The sequence below is a fragment of the Pteronotus mesoamericanus genome, unplaced genomic scaffold (genome assembly GCF_021234165.1).
Source record: "Pteronotus mesoamericanus isolate MK-2021 breed Mesoamerican mustached bat unplaced genomic scaffold, CSHL_Meso_final contig_20, whole genome shotgun sequence".
Lineage (NCBI taxonomy): Eukaryota > Metazoa > Chordata > Mammalia > Chiroptera > Mormoopidae > Pteronotus > Pteronotus mesoamericanus.
In genome coordinates, this window is record NW_026555085.1 from 7,420,578 (window position 1) to 7,439,494 (window position 18,917).

An 18,917-nucleotide genomic window follows, 5' to 3' on the forward strand; every position below is an offset into this window, starting at 1 on the left:
GCCAGGAGTAGGGTGGTGGTCTCTACATCCTGCACCACCCGAGTGCAGCCCTCTGACCTCCTTTCTCCTTCCCAGCATCTGCTACTATGGCCGGCTCTTCTGGGAGTGGGGGGATGGCATCCGTGTGCATGACTCCCAGAAGCCCCAGGACCCAGAAAAGCTATCCAAGGAGGACGTCCTCTCCTTCATCCAGATGCACAGCGCCTGAGCGCCCAGGGACGCCCACTCCTGCTGAATGCCCTGTCGTTTGGAGTCAGTGTGCTCTGCCTGGGGCACACAGTACTGGTTCCTTCATCCTTGGAAAGGGACAGCAGCACAGTCACTGCAACTTGGCCATGAGGAGTGGGTGGTCTCCTCTCCATTTCCCCTGAAGAGCTCAGCGAGGGGCCTTCAGAGAACACTCACGGGTTCCTTCTGGGACACAGACTTGCCTCCCCAGAGACCTGCCTGGGAACTGTCTCCCCTGCCAGGAAAGATGCTGCTCCTATGGCAGGTTTGCAGTCAGGGCCCAGGGCATGTGGGGCTGGTGAAGGACATGTCAGAGAGCCCAGGGCTTTAGCTCTGCTGTTCTCTCCTGTATCCTGTAGACTCACTTTTCTGAGTTCCATGCACTGCCCTGAGGGCGGCCATGGCCCAGCTTTGCCCAACTTTTTATTGGGCCAACCCTGAGTGGGTGAAGGCCCACTGTCGTGAGCTGGCCAGGAGCAGCTACTGTACAAATCAAGGTTTTGTTTCTTTAAACTTGCTCTGTTTTGATGCCAAGTTGGAGAAGATTTTCTTGTCTCATCCCCTACCCTATCTCGGTCTTTCCTGGAGTTCTTCGCAGCCTAGACCTCTTGACAGTCCCGCAGGCCGGGAAGGGAGGTGTGTGGGCCCCATGTCCCTAATACCACATCAGGATGCAGGTAGCACTGCTTTTGGGAGTGGATGTGACTGCTTCCTTGGGTGATAGAGCCTTCCGGGGCCCTATCCCCTTTTTACCTGAATCTTGGGCGGCTCTAGAAGGGGAGCATCCTCGAAGCCCTGCCTTTTCTATGCCCCAGCAGCAGTGGCCCCACTGTAACAGATGGCACCTCTGTGGTGGGGTCGCACCCTGCCCTCTGGCAATTATGACACCCTCATTTGCCACAGCCACCTTGCTACCCTTCCCTCCTTTCCGCTCCAGTAGGGGGTACAGTCACTCTGTCATTTTATGGTCATTATCTTCTCTGGTGGTGGTGAAGGGGGAAGAGGGGAAGCTGGGCAGTAGCTTTGGGTGGTGGGGCACCTGTCAGAGATGTTTGTACAGGCTCCATAGGGCCCCATCCTAGTGCCAGACTGGTTTCCATGGAGATAGGGCACCGAGGCTTCCTGTGAGGTTGGAATTGGCTCCACATGGGTGGGGCAGGTCTCCAGCCAGCATCCAATCTCCCCTTCCCCCACTGGGTTGGCAGCAGCACTGCTAAAATGCTGTATTTCCACCCAGTTCTCGGTATGTCAGTGTGTCTTGCGAAATCTTGGATCATTAAAGATAAACATATTTTTAATGCCTGTGTGGCTCTGTGCTGGGGCTGCTGCAGGTTGTCCTCGGTACTTTGCGGTCTGGGACTGCCTTGGATAAAACGGCTTGGGCTGAAGGTGAAGGGGAAGAAGCTGTGCTGGAAGAGAGGATTTGTTTAATCAGGCCTTGCCCAAGCTCAGGGCTCCCAGAGCTGTTACTGGCTGCCAGAAAGGGGCCCAAGGAAGTCAGGAAATTATGCAGCTCCTGTTAGGAGCTGGGACTGGAGGATGAATGGACCTACAGCCCAGCAGGGTAGGGAGGCACTTTCCCCCTGAACACAAATCACGCAGCTCATGCTGGTGGTATTGTGACAACCCAGAATCAGTCTGTGTGACTAAAATAACACAGGTGTCAGACCAGTTAGTGCCACTAGACTAGAGGGAGAGGGAAGAGATGGTTTCACTGACCCCCCCAGCCAGCATCCCTCCTTCCTTCTGCACCGGGTGCTGTGCTTGGGGGTGGGGGACGTGCAGGTGCAGATGGCACCTCCCGCTCCATTCTAGGCTAGTGTCTTCACCAGTTCCATCACTGGTGCTGGTTTTCTCCTAGAGCCTGCCTGCACTTTGCTTGGCTCCTTCACCCTGGCCTCAAGGGTCCTTTCCTGAGCTCCCATGACAACTCCTTTCCTTTTTTACTTAATTGGTATGCTCTCAGCTCCCAAGTCATTCACCTTTTTGGTTGCCCTACACCGCTCTGCCTTGCTCTAGCCCCCCAGGTCCAGACTCCCGGGCCCTGTGCTGGGGGTAGGGTTGGAGATGTGCGCAGGGGCAGTATGAGATGTCTGTGTGTGTGGCTCCTGTCTCCCCATCAAATCGGCCCCACCTCTACTGCTTCTTCCTGCAAACCCCGCCTGATTTACTGGCCACTGTCACTATAAGTCTGCCTGGTCATTACCATGGCTCCTGTTGCCCACTCACTCCGCCAGACCTCACCAGCTTGCCTGCCTCTTGAAGACGGATTAACTCCTTGTGTCTGCGGGACTGCCACATGACCACTTCAAGTCCCCAAGTTGCCTTTTGCTGCATAAGCTACATTTTTTTTCTGCCACAACTACAGGCAGCGGCGCTGAGCAAGGCAGTGTGTTTGTTGGGGGCGGTGGACACATGGCACATTTCCCAAGCCCTAGAAATGGCTCCCAGTGTAGTTCTGACTTGGAGGGTGCTTTCTGCTGTCTCCTTATTCCCCACTTAAGCTAGGGGCTCACCTTCACAGCCCTGCTTCTCCTCTCTGAGTTCTAAGCTAAGAGCTTTCCCTTAACATCTCTTCCTTGATTCCTGAGTGCCCCCCGCCCCCCACCCCAAGCTGCAGTCGCACCATGACATTGACTAGCAGACAGGTGCATCCTGGGTGTTCTTTATTGCTTCTCCCTTGGGCTAGAGGAGGAGCCAGCACAAAGTCCTGGAGACCCAGGCCCCACAGCAGGACCGGGAGGCTGAACGGGCTGAGCCAACAGGAAGCCCTGCTGTAGTATCTGTGTGGGGCAGAAATGTCCCTGTACCTTGGTCCTCTTGAGGCCTGAAGGGCCTGCTTAGTTGTGACCAGGTTGCAGACTCTGGAGAAATCTCAGGCTCACATGGCCCAGTAGGCATAGATGAGGCTCAGAAGGATGAAGATGGCCACGGAGAGCAGCATGTTCTTCCGGTTCTCCTGCCGAAGCAACTTTAGTTCCTTTTCTGGGAGGATACAGGGTGTTGGGTAGTTTGGGTCCATCTTCTACTCTCATTTGCCTCTGCCTCTCTCGCAAATGGGCTCACGCGCTGCTAAGGGCAGAGGTGTTCCCTACCAGCCACTGCTTTATCTGTGAAAATGACTGTCCTTGCCCTGAAAAGTCCCAACACTCAGTGCTGCTCAACCATTTCTCTTCAAATGCAGTTGAAGCTGAGAATGGGATGAGTGAGGGGGTCACCCAAAAGGCTTCATGCGAAAGCCAAGCTATGTGGTGGCATGGCATCACCAGGTGAGTCCTCAGAACTATAACCTCAGCCTGGGTGGGCTCTGTGGTGCCCATCCTTTCAGTTTCTCAACCAGAAACTCTGAGAGCACCTGGGACCTCTTTGGTTCTGACGCTGGGGTAGGTACAGGGTAGAACCACACCACCATTGCTACCAGTCCCACCCTCTGCTGGATGCCCAGCCAATGAGTGAGGGATGCTAAGAGGAGGTGGTCTGTGCTATGAAGTAGTCGGGCTCATCTCTAGAGACCAGTTCCGACTCTACAGCCACACAGTCTTCATTCAACCCCAGGTGTGTGACAATTGCTAGGCTGGAGGGGGAACTGATATCCCACCTCTACCTGTGTGAGGGAGCAGGGAGACACCTGCAGACCAGACGGAGCCCAGGGCCCAGGCAGGCGTGTGTGTGTGCACATGAACTGTGCTTAGTGTTTTTTCAAAATGGCCCTCCTGGAAGGTTCCCTGCCATGTGGACTATTCTGGGCTGGTTCTTGCCAAATCTGGCTCCTGAGAGTAGAGCAGACAAGTCAAGGAGTCTCTGTGGACCATCCTTCTCCCAGGCCAGCAGGGCCAGAGTGGTGGAAGGGATGGTAATGGGCCCAGCAGCTGCCCTCCTTGCCCTGCCTGGGCTCCACCTGGCTCTGCGCCCAGCACCCAGAAGGTGGCAGCATTGCTCCACCCCTGTACCCCTTCCCAGCACCCAAGTGGGCGGCTCATCTTCCTTCACCATGGGCCCAGCAGCCCTCCCGCCACAGGGTTTTTCTCTAGGTGGAGTGGAGGTCTGGGAGGAGTGGGCAGGGAAAAGAGACCTCCCAAGTCTGGGTGGATGTGAGAACTTTTTCGGAGCCTGGCTACCACTGTACCCCTTCATTTCCAGGAAGACAGACCTACAGGCCACTCCATCTCCCTTGGAACAAAGGCACAAACCTGCTCTTCCAGGCTGCTAGGCCTGTAGTGTGTTCCTGCAGCCTCCGGGATCCCTGTCACCTTGTGGAGTCTCTGGGCTGCCCGCCCCTCCTGACTCTGGTACTGGAGGGTGGGGCTGTTAAGAGAAGGGAACTTTCTTACCATAGTTGGAGGCTTTGTTCATCAGGCTGTTTCTCTCCTTCTCCAGAGACTTCCTGTGAGGGGGAAGGAGTTTTACGCCTCAAGCCCTTTTCCTTCTTCCCACCAGAGGGGCAGCTGGCCTGCCAGGGCAGGTTGGACAAGGGCCCAGGTCTCTGGTGGCAGTTGGAGCGGGAACTAGAGGCTCAGGGCCTAGGCTAGACATGAAGGGCTGAAGGAGGGCAGGGTAGGGGGCAGAGGGCATCGGCAGGAGCATTTACCTGGCGTCTGGGCTCAGCTCCGCCCCACAGAGCCTGGAGTTCACAGCCTCTAGGTCCCTCTGACATTGTGACAGCTTCTCCTCCAGCCCATCAATCTGAAACATACAGCACACCAGCAGCTAGAGATGGGCAGCAGAGCCTTTCAACTTTCAGAATAGGATTTGGAGATGGGGAGGAGGAAGCCTCTAGGAGTCTTTTGGGACAGCCCCCCGCAACCCCTAACATTTGCTGTCCTCTACCTCCACATGGTACCCCCTGAGCCCCACTAGAAATAGTTGGGGGTGTTGTTCAGGATCTCACAGCTGCCCTGACCCAGTGGGCCAAATCATGAGTTGGGTACAGACAGGAAGAGCCCCTTAGTCACTGTCTCCCCAGCACATGCCTCAGTGGGGCCCCACAACAGGACTAACGAGAGCTTTGAACACGGCAGACGCCTGCCACACAGACGTATTCCGGAATGAAGTGAGATGCTTCAGGAAGGCCCTGCCTTTCCAATGCACTCCACACATGTGAGGGATGGGTGATTACACATCTAGGGGCAAAAACGCAGAGGTATTTTTCCCATTGATAACACTTTGTCTTAAAGTATTCTAAGTTGTAAGAAAATACATTTTTCCATGAGAATCAATAGAAAGTACTGTTTTAAAAAATGCAAAACACTTCTATTTCTTTCCGACTGGGTTCTAGAGTAAAAACATTGCCCATCATCAAGGTAGCTGTGACTTGTGGGCAAAATAACTTCTGAAGTTGCCAAAGGTATCGTTTTTCTTTGTTTTTATTATAATTTCAGAGATGTGTACTTGATAAAATAATTTGAATTGTGGGAAAATCTCACATAAAGTACTGGACAGGATCATCCAAGCCTGGTTCCTGGTATCATGCATTTGGCCTCAAAAGTTCATCTGTGTCCATCTGCTCCCAGGCATCTAACTGGCCACCCTTCTGGGCCTGGGCCTGCTTTTCTCGAACCACCGCCTACTGGCAGGAGCCTAGATTTCAGTGGGTGGGAAGGCCCAGAGGGCCCCAAAGTGCTCAATTTTCCATCTGACTTATCTCATTCTCACCACGTCCACAGGAGGGATAGCAAATATGACCTCTATTTCACAAGTGGAAGACAGGGTCCCCCAAACAGAATTACTTCTCCGAGGAGTCAAAGTGGAACACCCCTGTCTCCTTATTGGTCTCAGTCAGTTCTCTGCTCCAGTCCCTTCCAGAGTGACGCCTGAAGAGACGGTAACCAATGATTACAAATCCCAGAGTCCCAGGGAGGCGTTCTGGGGCCAGTGTCAGCATTGTACTTGAAGTCCCTGGGCCATCTGCCCTTCTCTCTGGTCAACACCTATCCCGGGGCAGCAACATTCCCTCATCCCAATGCCCGGCACAGGTAATGCACCATCTATTCCCCTCTCTGCAGCCCAGCCTGCTGCCAACTCCACCTCTGGAAGCAGGGCCCCGTGGGAGGGAGCAACTGCACAGGCTTGAGTTAATTGCCTGGTAATTTGTGTCATTTCTGTGCAAATGGGCACCAAAGGGATGACTGTCCTGGGAAACACCTCTAGCCAGGAGATGGGGCCTGTGCCTGGGGAGGTCAAAGACCATCCTAGAATAGGAGCTGTAGGAAAATGAGCTCTGGGGAGCCAGATTCCAGGAACAGCAGTAGCCTGACGCAATGGCTAGTGGAGCCAGGGAGCCCAAGCTGAGAGCAGCAGGTGCTTCAGGCTGCCACGTGACCCCCCCCTTTCACAGCAGCACCCCCAACACACAGAGCCCAGCCCATCAGAACCCCAAGACTTTGTTTCCATTCCACGGTGTAGAAACTCCAATCAGGGCACCAAATGCCATGCTGGGTCCCAAGCGAAAATTAATTCTTGAAGTTGCTCTACCTCCCCCTTGAGACCTCTCTACTAGAAGGGCACTGCCTCCTGTCCCCAGCAAATTAGTCAGTCCTCTCTTGAGGCTGAGCACAAACTCTGTCATTCCAGCTCTGTGTGTCCAAACCTCATCTTCCCAAACTCTGGGAGCCCCGAGGCAGATGGGATAAATCTGTAGCCTGGGGCTCAACTCTAGCCCAGATTGGCCCACTCCAGTCATGTATGTGACTTCCTGGCCCCTAGGGATGCCTGACTTTGTAGCTCCTGTCCTAGAAATCATGTTGGCCATTTGTCTCCTCTTTGTGGCCACAAGGCCTGGCCCACTGCAGTCTCTGCAGCCATGGAGTAGGTTTGGGCATAGCTGGGGCCAAGGAGATGGAGGCGGATTTAGGCCCCCTTTAACAACAGTCTCTGAAACCCGCTACTTGTGCCCACAGAAGCTGGAAGGAGAAAGAGAAGCAACTATACATGCACATAGATACGGACTTTGTGGATCACCCAGTGCAAGTATTAGTCCTAAGTTAGATTTCTCTCTGCCACCCCTTGGGCCAGGCCCTGGTTTGGATGTCATTCTGGGAAGGAAAAAGGTTGGGGATTTCCATCCCTAAACACCCCTAGAAGGCTACCAGGTGCCCAAACAAGCACTAACTGGCCCAGAGCAAGACCAGGAATTCATGCTAAGCAAACTCTGAATTGAGGTTGGCAAACCACAAGTGGCCAAGCCAACCAGCCACTGTGCTCTGGGCAGGGCCTATGGAGCTGGCAGCTAGAGGCCTTTCTCTGAACAAGCCCAATTTATCTGCAGTTCCACTGAATATCCCCACTTTCATTTACCACTTTTTAATGAGGCTCAAATAGACAAACACAAATCAAGGTTTTAGGGACTCAAGCTCTAGCCTCCCTATATGAATATTTATGTCCTGCTGACAGCTCTGATTCCCTTGTAAACACCGAATTCCCCCTCTTAATAACCCAGATGCTTGATGTGGGCTGAGTGAGGGGAGTTGAGACTGTCAGGTGGCTGGCTGGCCCTTCAGAAGGCCAGAAACCTGTCCTCAGAGGATGACCCAGCTGGCAAACACCCTACAGCATATGCTGAAGCAGAAGTGGACTCCCGAGCAGCTATAATGGTGCAAAGACTCCAGGTGACCTCCTGGCTGCAGAGAAGGCAAGGATGGAGGGTCAGGATTCATCTTTTAGTTGTGACTGGTGACTAGGGTCAGGAGTGGTGGCTACAGAGCAGAGCTGACAAGATAGGCCCAGAAATGAGGGAGGAGACCCAGACGTGGGCCTTAAAGGGAGCCTCTAGTTGGGTTTTCAGTCAACTCTCAATGACTCGCACGTGGATTATGCACTTTGCAAAATCCCCAGTGCCAACCTGTAGTCCTTAGTTTATTCTCTGCCAGCAGGCCGAAGGCAACAGAGAACAAGATGGCCAGGACCAGGAGAGAAGAGACAAGGGTTCGGATCTGAATAAGGGAACAAATGTCAGGAAGATTCTAGAAACATAAGGGTCAGAGCTGGGGAAAGCCTAAGTGCCTAGAAGCCTGAAATTGTGGCTCCTGCAGTGTGGTTGCACGGAGGGGGGCTGTAATCAGGTGCCTCAGCTTGTCGCGCTCTTGCCACATCCCTTAATCCTGTGCCTCAGTTTATTCATGTGTAAAGCAAAGATAATGTTTCATATTTAAAAGACTTGTGAGGATGATGTGACCAATATATGTAAGGTGCCTGAACAGTACCTAACACACATGGTAGTTCATTAAGTGTTTACTACCGTTATTATCAGAGAATAGTTTTCACTGGATCTTTGGGCAATAAAAAGAAAAAAGTTAATTTGTGGCAAGAATAAGAGAAGGAGCTAGAAGTAGGGGTGTGTGATGGACAGAAACCCCCCCCTGGTCACTGGCAGCCATCCTCTGACCCAGCGGATGGGTTCAGCAGGGGTGGGGGCCTGCAGGGCAGACCATCAGAACAGCATCCAGCTGGCTCAGGACATGGAATGCTAGGGACCTCAGGAGCGGCCTGGGGATGAGGTGGGCCTGAGGCTCAGGAGCCGGCACCAAGCTGTAGAGTCTGGGCCTACTGGAATCGAGGATGACAGGCCTAGAGCAGTGTCAAAGGGCAGAACACACTCAGGTGTGATCTGGGCAACCTGGGGAGACATGGAATGGCAGGTGGAGCTCGGGTTCAGCCACACCATGGCTCTATGGGGCCTGGTATCCAGCTAAGCTGGAAGCAGGAATGTGAAGTTCCAGGAGGCCCCATCAAAGAGATCCAGACAGCACCAGTGGGGAGAATTACACTCTGGAGGTCATGGAGGGCCCCAGGACTCCTGCCCAACATGCTGGATAGCGGGTCAATTAGCAGGAAGAGCATGCCAGGCCCAAGACTGGCTCCAGTGCTGAGATTTTCCTGGAGCTGTAGATGAGTAGCAATGCTGGCTATGACTGCCACAGGCCAACTGGTTACAGCCATGGTGGGGGCTGAGACAGGGAACTCATTCAGGCAGTGTGGGGGCAGACAGCAGTTGCCCCCAAAGTACAATAACATTAAGAAGTCCCCATACATTACATTTATATTCAGAAGACCAATGCCCATTTCTATACAGGGAAAATGAACACTTTAAGTCACTGACATGGCAGCAGGTACAGCACGGCTGCAAAGGAACCCAAAGAAGTCAAAAAGGCAGTGGTGTGTGGTGTGAGCTCCCTACAAGTTAGCAAACTATGCCTTCTTGCACCTCACAGAGCTGAGGACCTGCTAGGTGTTGTGTAAACTTGTGTGCAAGCAGTTCAAAGAACCAAGAAGTAGGTGATGACGTGCAGGGGGTCCTGGTGGGTAAGTCTATGATTTGACTCCGAGCCCAGCAGTGGCTAAAACCTGGCCTGAGTTGAGACAGAGAAGAGCCATGAGGGGAGGAGAAAGAAGGGGAAAAAAGGGTCCATAAGGTAGGGAGTGGGAAGGAGCATCCCTCAAGTAGGAGGGAGCCGAAGGTCTCAGGGAGGCCTGGAGCCAGGATCCAGGAAGTCAGTGCTGTAACAGGAAAGGCTCATGAGTAGTTCCATCGCAGAACACTGCATTTCGTATTCAAGCATGGACTGGGGAATTGGTGCCGGGCGGATAGCTTTGAGAGTGAGCAGAGGGGCAGGCTCGGTGAGAAGACCAAGGATCCTCCACAGGGGCGGGGAGGTTTCCTACAGAAGAATGTTAAGATCTGAAGTCAGCCTCACAGTCAAAGTCAGCATGGGCTGCGACCCCAGCAGCCAAAAGGAGCCATTGCTCCTGCTGGTAGGTACTAAGGGAAGAAAGGACTTCTTCATTTTCAGTCATCAGGGGCAAAGCCTTTCCCAGTGGTCTTCCAGGCCTCCCCCCTCAGAGGCAGGTCTGAGTGCTGTGTGCTCCATGTTGCTCCACTGGCAGCTCAGTAACCCTAAACCGGCTAAGCAAAATCCCCTCTGCCACCTGACTTGGGGAATAACACCTTAGAGCTTTAGGGAAGTCTCCCTGGGGTCCTATAAGCCATAAAACCACTGTGTTAAGAGAAACTGTAAAATCCGTCTCAAATCCCCATTGGGGCATCTTTTCAGGAGTATGGAGCCTCCTGGAATCAGAGTCCTCAATGAGACCTCTTTGGGGGCAAGAAACATGAGTGCTAGCTTATGTACAAACTGCCCAGCAGACTGGTCGGTGAGGTTAGGCTCCCTGGGGGTCAGCTCCAGGTCTGGCTGCTGCCAGGGCCTTACATGCAGCTTTTTATTCTGCCGACAAGAACAAGCCACAGGCTGTCACTCCCCTATTGAAGGTTCTCCTATTGAAGGTGGCAAAATTGTGCTCTCATGAGCATCTTGACAGCCTGGAAGATGGCTCCCTGCCTACTGCCTAAGGAGCCACTGTCTAGGGCCAGACTGCCTTCTGGGAACAGGCAGAGGCACCCTCAGGGCTTGGCACTCGGCTACTGCTTTCTAGTTTAGGAAGTTGTTCCTGGTCTTGCTGGCCTTGCTCTCAGGAGCTTTGCTTGTCAGCAAGTGACAGAAATGGCTGACTACGAGTTAACCTCGGGAGTCAGGCCATGGTTATAGGGCATGTATTGCACCTGCCTGGCCAGGCCTTTGCTGGGCACCAAGAACTAATAAAGAGCACAGTGTTAGAGTTCCTGAGCCCAACTCAAATCACTGGGTTTCACATGTGTGGATGGCACAGATTGGGTCAAAGCAGCCTCATGGAAGCTGAGAGTCCATGCAAAACTAAACCATGCCAGGAGCAGCCACCTCTTCTGTAGCGTGTGCTGTGTGCCGGGCACTGCTCTGGACTTGTCTCGGATGCCCTCATGCAATGCTCACAATAATCCTATGAATGAGTAGTACTATTAATATCCACACTTCACAGATAAGGAAACTCATGCCATAGAGATGAAGTAATTTGTCCTGTCACACAGCCAGTCCATGGGAGAGCCAGGCAGTCCGAGTCTGCCACCCCACATCAAGAAAGCAGAGAGCCACCAGCCCTGAGCCACTCTTGGCTCCTGGTCGCAACCTCTGCTCCTTATACCCCGGACTGGGCAGTTTGTGGGAAGGTCTATATCAACTCTACAAGGAAGGGACTGCCGCATTTTACAGAGGAGCGAACACCTGGCACAGAGATTTTAAGAAACTTCCCAAAGTCATGGAACTGGCAAGTGGCAGAAGTGGGTTCTGAATCTGGGTTTTTCTGCTCTGGAGCTTATGCTCTTTCTTTAAAATCCCTCATGAAAACATTCATGACAAAGAAGGATTGTGTGGAACAGTCATTCCAATCCCAAAGTCTATCTAAGCTTGCTGATCTGGCTTCAATAGATTCTCTACTCTGAATAATCTTGTACAAGGGCTTGGTCTCTGTCCACATAACGGATACTCTCTGTGAAGGAAGAACCTGATTGAAATCTGTTTGCTTGGAGACGGTGAGACATCTGTCCTCACATTGGAGGGAATCGCCCTCCAATCTCGGTTCCCAGACACGGTTCCCACAATTGCCTAAACTGCCAAAGCACCTTCCAAAATGCATATAAAACAGACCCAGTTTGCCCACTTCCACCTCCCCACCCCACTTTCCAGTGTGCAGGTGATGTTTTATTGAGTTGTATGCTTGAAACCTGTATGGTTTTATTAACCAATGTCACCCCAATAAATTCAATTAAAAAAAAACAACAACAAAAAACAGACTCAGTTTGGAGAAGGAAAATGGTGGGTTAGTGGGCCTGATAAGCCCTTCTTTCCCCAATGGGTATCAAAACCTTTCTTTTCACTTGTTAATTCACAGCCTAAGAGTGGTGTCAGTTGTTTCATGTGCAGTCCTAGCAGCCTGGGAACCGAATTTCTAGAAATCCACTCTTTTTCGCATATTAGGGAGGCCCCAGGATGTTTATTATAATGGGTACAGAAGCCAGACCGCCTGACTAGATGGTCTTTGGCAAAAGCACTGGGCTTTCCATCTGGGGCCGTTAGGGACACAGCCAAGTCACATGGGGGTCATGGGCCTCAATTTTTCAGGTGACTGGCTTCAAACCTCAAAGGGCTGGTTACTCTGACACTAATTAAGGGGTGTTTTTCTGTGCAGGAGGCTCATAGGGCTCTGTGGGGGCAGAAAAACCTCCACACATGGCTCCCCAAATCATCAGGCCCTGTGAGAAGTTCCTCTCCTGGGCTGCATACATGAAGACAGGAAACCTTTCCAGTTTTTAATCAATGAACAATTTTCGGGAAAAGTGGAGAATGCAGGTGCTTGTCATTTCTTTGGGGAGTCACCCTCGCCCTGGGTCAGAAGCGAGAGAGGCCCTGCTGAAGCCCATGCCGGCTCTGAGGCGTTTTGAGACCTTCCTGCCTGCAAAGCAGCTGCAAGGGGATGCGTGTCACTCTCTGCCTAAAGCCTTCATCTGTCCCTGGCCAGAATGTTGTTTGGAGTTTGTTTTCTCTTCTTTCCCCAAATATATTTTTTGGTAAATTAGCAAAAGCTTCTTCATCACTGAAAGGCTCAAAGCATTTTTCAAGAACTGGCATCCTCTCCGTGCCTTATGAATTCATTAATTAAGATGCTGGCAAACAGCCACTCCACACATGCTGACATCCAGCCGTGTTAGGTAATGAGGTTTTAGTCTCCTGACCCCCATCAAGTGGAGTGGAGCCAGGCACAGGCTGCCAAGAGAAATCACCTGCCCAATGGCAACCTGTCTCTGGAGTCTGGCAGCAGGTGAGGCTCATTTAATGGTCAGCGTTCCTTGAACGATCTCCGCATGTTGCAAGCCTTTCGCCCAGCCTCTGGCTGGGCAGCACCCCAGCAGGGCAGCATCCAACTGCCTGCTCCACTGCGGCCCCCTAACCTCTGACCAGCAAACCACTCAACTGGGCTCAGATGTCAGAGGCAAGGGTTCAAGTGCCTCCTCCAACCACTCAAGCCAATTCGGTAAATATTTATTGACAGTCCACTAAGCTGCTTCTAGTCCTTATCTCAGCAAATTGGTAGGCTCCTGTCAGCTTTGTGCAGTTGGCTCCAGAACGGAGACTTGTCTTCATCCAGACTTAGTGCTTATGCCCCTTCCTCCCCTCAGGGAGCTTACAGCAGTGGCTGACATTAGACAAATAATTTTAAGTGTCAAGGCTCCTTTCCCCTGGTGCTCATCACGTCTAGGCCATTTTCTCCTCTCAATCTACCACCTCAACTTAATCGTCACTGATCTTGGCCTCTTTTCCTGAGAAGGATTCCAGTAAATTTTAAATGACTCCCATTAACTTTTATTCCCTGTAGCAGACACTATTAGTTGGCCAGCACAGCACTAATTCCCAACCCCCTCCTTTGTCTTACTCCGTTACAGAAGTTAGAAAAGCTCAACAAATGCTTTGCCAGCTGCATTGCAACTAGGAGTGGTCATGAACCAGTTCCGGCCAATAAGATGTTCAGAAGTCAGTTGGGAGATTCCTGGGAGAGCTTATGCTTTGCTTATAAAGGGGCAAAGAGAGTTGTAGTTCCTTTCTCCTTCTTCCTCACTTAAAGTTGGACATGAGCCCTGGCTGATGCGGCTCAGTGGACTGCATGCCAGCCTGTGAACCAGAGCGTTGCTGTTTCGATTCCCAGTCAGGGCACATGCCTGGGTTGTGGGCCAGGTCCCCAGTAGGGGGCATGAGAGAGGCAACCACACATTGATATTTCCCTCTCTTTCTCCCTCCCTTCCCCTCTCTAAAAATAAATTTAAAAATCTTTAAAGTTACAGAAGTCATATGATGACTGGAACTTGGGCAGCTATCTTGTGACTATGAGGGAACAGCTTAGAGAATGCAGAAATACCAGCCCTTATATTGCTGAGCTTTTAAACCAATGCCACCAACCTCCAAATTTCCTGTTATGGGGAAAAAATTATACTCCTATTTGTTTAGATAACTGAGGTCAGTTTTCTGTAACTTGTAGCCAAAAGCTTTCCAAACTGATAGATTTTTGGGCTAAGAAACAGATCCAACCAAATGTCTCCTTTAAGATGTCCGCTAAGACACTGCACATCAACACAATTGGCTGTTGAAACATCTAAAGACGCCAAGTTGAATGGTCCAGCTTTGAAAGAAAAGGACGATGACCAAGTAACAGCTCATTATTATCAAGAGATTAAAAAACATAAACAGGTTTTACACCAGCCAAAATCCTATCACTTTAGACTGAAATGCAACCTTTCCCTCAGCCAGAATCCGCCTATCAGTTTAGACTGAAATACAACTTCTCCCCCCTCCCACACAACATTAAAATCAGTACCAGAGCTGGTGATTTCTCATCTGAATTGTAATTCTTTCTTGCTATTCAGAATTAACTCTCAGAAGCTAAAACTCACAGCCAACTCTGAGATCTCACAAGGTGGCAAATGAGTTGGATAAAAAGGTCTGGAGAGGAGCCATGCCTGGGGGAGGCTAGGAGGTGCCTTAGCTGTCCTGGGAGGCGACTGCCCAGTACAGCTGGCCTGAGCCAGCCCTTGGGGTGAGTGCTGTCTGCTCAGCAACTGCTTCGTTACAACAAGGGGAGACTGTTTGCAGGTGCTGAGATCACTCACTTGTGGGGGTTTTATTGCTCTCGTCAGATTAACAAACATTTTTGATTAAATCACCACTTCATTGGCTCTAAGCACACGACTTTTAATGAGGACAATATCTACTGCTACTGAGCATCAGTGCACATTCAATACTCAGACCTGCTGGGGCAACGGATGAACAAGGTGAGGAGACAGCCAGATGCCAAGCTTTTTCCAAGGCGCACAGTTACAGATCTCAAATTTTAGAATACCCAAGCAAAAAGTAACCTTAGAGATGAAGATGGCAAATGTAAACATCTATATTGGTATTGATTCATAAAAAATACATTGGCAAATGTAACCAGTATAAGGTGGTATGAGAGCTTATGTCCCACCAAATTCAAAACACTTTTAAAACCTGTGTCAGCCAAACAAAAAACTGTGATCTGTATTTGGACCATGTGAGTCTAGCCTCCGCCCCCGGTGAAGTTAAAGTCCTTCATGTTACAGATGAGGAAACTAAAGTCCAAACAAGGAGGCTGACTTAGCCATGATAAAAAAGGTTCAAAAGAACAACAAAGGACGCTAATAAGAAAGAGCACTGTTTGCTGATCATAACACCCCCAGGGCCATGTTAGGCACTTTAAATAGACTTCCTCATCTAATCCTCAAAACTACACTGTGAGGTAAGTTGCAATCTGTGTAGACTGTGGGTTGTCCACTAAAGCACACTAATCCCTTTTTCCACGCAATCAAGCTACATTTGGGCATGTGGCCTCCTAGCTGATGAATGCATTTCCCAGCCTCCCCCTGCAGTTAGTGAGACCTCGCTTCTTACCTCACATCTTTGCCAATGAAAAGTGGGCACTTTAGGCCCAAGACTCTTAAGACAGTAGGTGTGCTTCCTCCACTCTCTCTTTCCCTGCCAGTGGATACATCAATGGGGTGATGCCTGGTTTCATTCATGAGGTGCCAATAAGGTCCTAAGGGAAGGCAGAGGCACAAGATGGAAGAAATACAGCAGAAACACTATTGTCCCAGTACTCTAGACCAGGGGTTGGCAAACTATGGCCCGTGGGCCAAATATGGCCCATCATCCGTTTTGTAAATAAAGTTGTATTGGAACACAGCCACACCCATTAATTTACATACTGCCTATGGCTGCTTTTGTGCTAAGACAGCCTATCTGAGTACAGTTGATTCATGTTATTTGTGGAAATTATGTTCTATAAAGTTGCCACCAAAAATGAATTAGCAAATACTGAACCAGGTTAGGTTCCTGTGAGCCTCTGGTCACAACATTATTATCAACTGATCAATACAAAACCTTGTTTTGCATGTGTTTCTCTTTTAAAAGACCTAATATAATATATATCCTTGATTCATTAACACTGAACTCAACAGCACTATAACTCAGATCTGAACAAAGTCATACATGCACTCTCTGTGTAAGACACATGAAGCCTTCCTGCACTTGAAAAACTGGACAGCACTTCAGCACTACAATAGAGGGCCATTTTAAACAGCAAAATCCCCAGCAAAAAGCCCAATATTACAAAAAAGTGTGGCACTAAATAGACCATAAAAAGGACACTTATTTCCCATATAAGAACTAAAACAAGAAGGCAGAAAATTGCCTTGTTCAACCTTAGCGGGATATGTGAGCCTCAGATGACTCAAATTTTTTACTGCTTTGAGCCTGTCCATAAATTATTGCAAAAGCATTGAAGGTATTGATTTTGGGATTACAAATACATTTTAACAAGTAGACAAAGTCACAAATACAGACTCCATGAATAATGAGGATCAACTGTAGTTACAACAGAGCCTATATGGTCCATAAAGCCTAAATATTTACTATCTGATCCTTTACAGACTACATCTGTCCATCCCTGCTCTAGCATGTTAGAAAAAAACAAACAAAACTTTCTTGTTCTTGAAGCCACTGACTTTTGGGGTTTCTATTACAGCAGCTTATTGTGTCCTAATACAGACTATAAAGTCTACGCTCTTTCCACTACATAGTGCCTTCTCATTTTATCATCTATATGTTCTCTTTCAGAAGATTTATATTCCCATCAACTTTTTTTCCTACCAAGTAGGCTGATATTTCTCAAGGGTGTTACTTAAACCTCCTGCTGCAGCATGATGTGTGTAGCTTGTTAAAAACACAAATTCTTGCCATGGCCAGGTAGCTCAGTTGGTTAGAGCGTAGTCCCATTATGCAAAGGTTGTGGATTCAATCCTCAGTCAAGGCACATGCAAGAATCAGCCAGTGAACATGTAGATGAGCAGAAGAACAAACATGTTTCTCTTTCTCTAAATCAAAAAAATATTTGATCGATCAAAAAAAATTTTTTTTAATTATTTGGCTCTGGCTGGATAGTTCGGTTGGTTAGAGTGTCCTCCAAATATGCCAAGGTTGCAGGTTCGATACAAGTCAGGGCTCACAGAAGAATCAACCAATGAATGCATAAATAAGTGGAACAACAAGTCAGTGTATCTCTCGCTCTCAAATCAAAGAAAAAAAAAACCCCACAAGTGCTTTGTTAAAAATACACCCTCCCCACCCCCATATACACACCCAAGTCTTAATGAATTACTCCAGATTGGAGAGAATTCAACAACTCCCCATTGTAACAAGATTCTTAGTGCAGACTTAAGTTCGAGAAGCACTAAACTAGTACTAAGCTCAAGAAGACTATTACCTGTTTCTTGCAACCTCTAGGAGGTGATCTAAGGGAATTATAACACATCAGAAACAAGATGCACTAGAGCAGAGTTCTTAGGAACCGCGGCGCGAGCGCTCCTGTCGCCCGCCCCCTGCCCCATCCATCCACAGATGACCAGGGAAGCTCACCTGAGCTCCGCCTCCTGTCATCACCCCCGCCCCACCCCTTCTTCCACGAAATTGGTCCCTGGTGTCAAGAAGGCTGGAAACCGCCATACTAGAAGACAAATCACTTGGCTTGATTCTCAGCTCCTCTACTGCTTTAACCTCAGCTCTACTTGAAACCTCAGTTTCCTTATCTGTAAAAATCTCACAGGCTTATATTGAGGGTTAACTGAGAATGCAAACAAAGTAGCATATAGTCGCTGCTCAATATGCATCAATTTTCTTTCCCTTCCATATGCAGCAAAATATTTTTAAGCAGTTTGGGAACATCACCATTCCACAGTTCGCCACAAATTCCCACAGGTTCCCAAAGTAATTTTCAAGCTACAAGCTTCAGTACCTTAGAGGAAAAAATTGCCATCTCAGAGGAAGGTTAAGCCACTGCTAATACTCTAAACAATATGGGCTTTCTAATCTTTGGGGGTCTTTCATCTACAGGTCTTTACCCTCTGGGGTCCCCCTCAACCTCCGACTACCTGCCCCTTTAGGGGCCTCATTTAATGTCTCCCTTCAGGGCCTCCTTATTACCTTGTCCCGCCCCCTTTGAGGACTCCCGCTCACTTCCAAGTCTCTTCTCCTCTCGTGGTCCCCTCACCTCCGGTTCCCACCTATAGTACCTCCTCGGGCTCTCCAACCTTCGTATCCCTCCGGATACGCACACAGGGCCCCCTCACGTCCCTGGCTTCCTCTCCCAAACCCGCCTCGCCCTTGCTGCCTCCCTTAGGCCCCTCCTCCAACGTGCAGCCAGGCTGACCCACTACCCCGCCGCGGGGCTAGGCAACTAACGACGTGGCCCACTCCAACTTCTCTCACCTCTAGAGCGACGCCCAGATTCTCCCGCTTCTTTTTAGCCATATTATTTGCCCGGATCCCCCAGCCGTTATTGGACGCTCCCATTGGTGGCACCACGCATGCGCAAACAGTCGTGCTTCTCCCTTATTGGCCACAAGGCAGCAAGAGGTGGGGCTCCTGGTGGTCGAGGTTTTATTAAAGGGCGGGGGTCAGAGGGGCGCGGCCATGTTTGTAAGGGGCAGCCTCTAGTTTGAGACCTCAGCCTAGGAGCCGGGGAGACGCTAAATCACTAGATGCCGGCGGGGCGGGGCGAGGAATAATGCCCCACCCAGGAGTAGAGCTGCTTCTTTCCTTATTTATTCAAAGCCACCTTACAGCACCGAGAGACTTTTTTCCACCCCATTTTCTTCATTGCACTTATCTCTTTAGTAACCACCCTGCACACTTTGAGGCCAACCTGCACCTCCCCCACCCCACTCAAATCCTGCCCAGCCTTCAAAGCCCATCCTGAAGTACTGCTTT

At 50.1% G+C, this 18,917-nt stretch overlaps 2 protein-coding genes across 3 annotated transcripts in view; one reads left to right on the forward strand and one right to left on the reverse strand.

Annotated features, from left to right (window-relative positions):
• Window positions 1–1,182, forward strand: part of CMTR1 (cap methyltransferase 1) — a 43,822-nt gene extending 42,640 nt beyond the window's left edge. For both annotated transcript variants that reach the window (XM_054569310.1, XM_054569309.1), the window contains one exon: window positions 76–1,182. In XM_054569310.1, coding sequence (XP_054425285.1) covers window positions 76–208 — 133 coding nt within the window. In that variant the 3' untranslated portion in view covers window positions 209–1,182. The remainder of the gene's footprint in view (window positions 1–75) is intronic.
• Window positions 1,183–2,660: 1,478 nt separating this feature from the next.
• On the reverse strand, window positions 2,661–18,487 carry CCDC167 (coiled-coil domain containing 167). Its single transcript, XM_054569311.1, has 4 exons — window positions 18,417–18,487; window positions 4,817–4,911; window positions 4,560–4,612; window positions 2,661–3,213 (listed from the first exon to the last, which is right to left on the reverse strand). Exons 1-4 carry the CDS (start codon window positions 18,456–18,458, stop codon window positions 3,110–3,112), a joined length of 294 nt encoding a protein of 97 aa, XP_054425286.1. The 5' UTR covers window positions 18,459–18,487; the 3' UTR covers window positions 2,661–3,109.
• Between the last annotated feature and the right edge of the window lie 430 nt (window positions 18,488–18,917).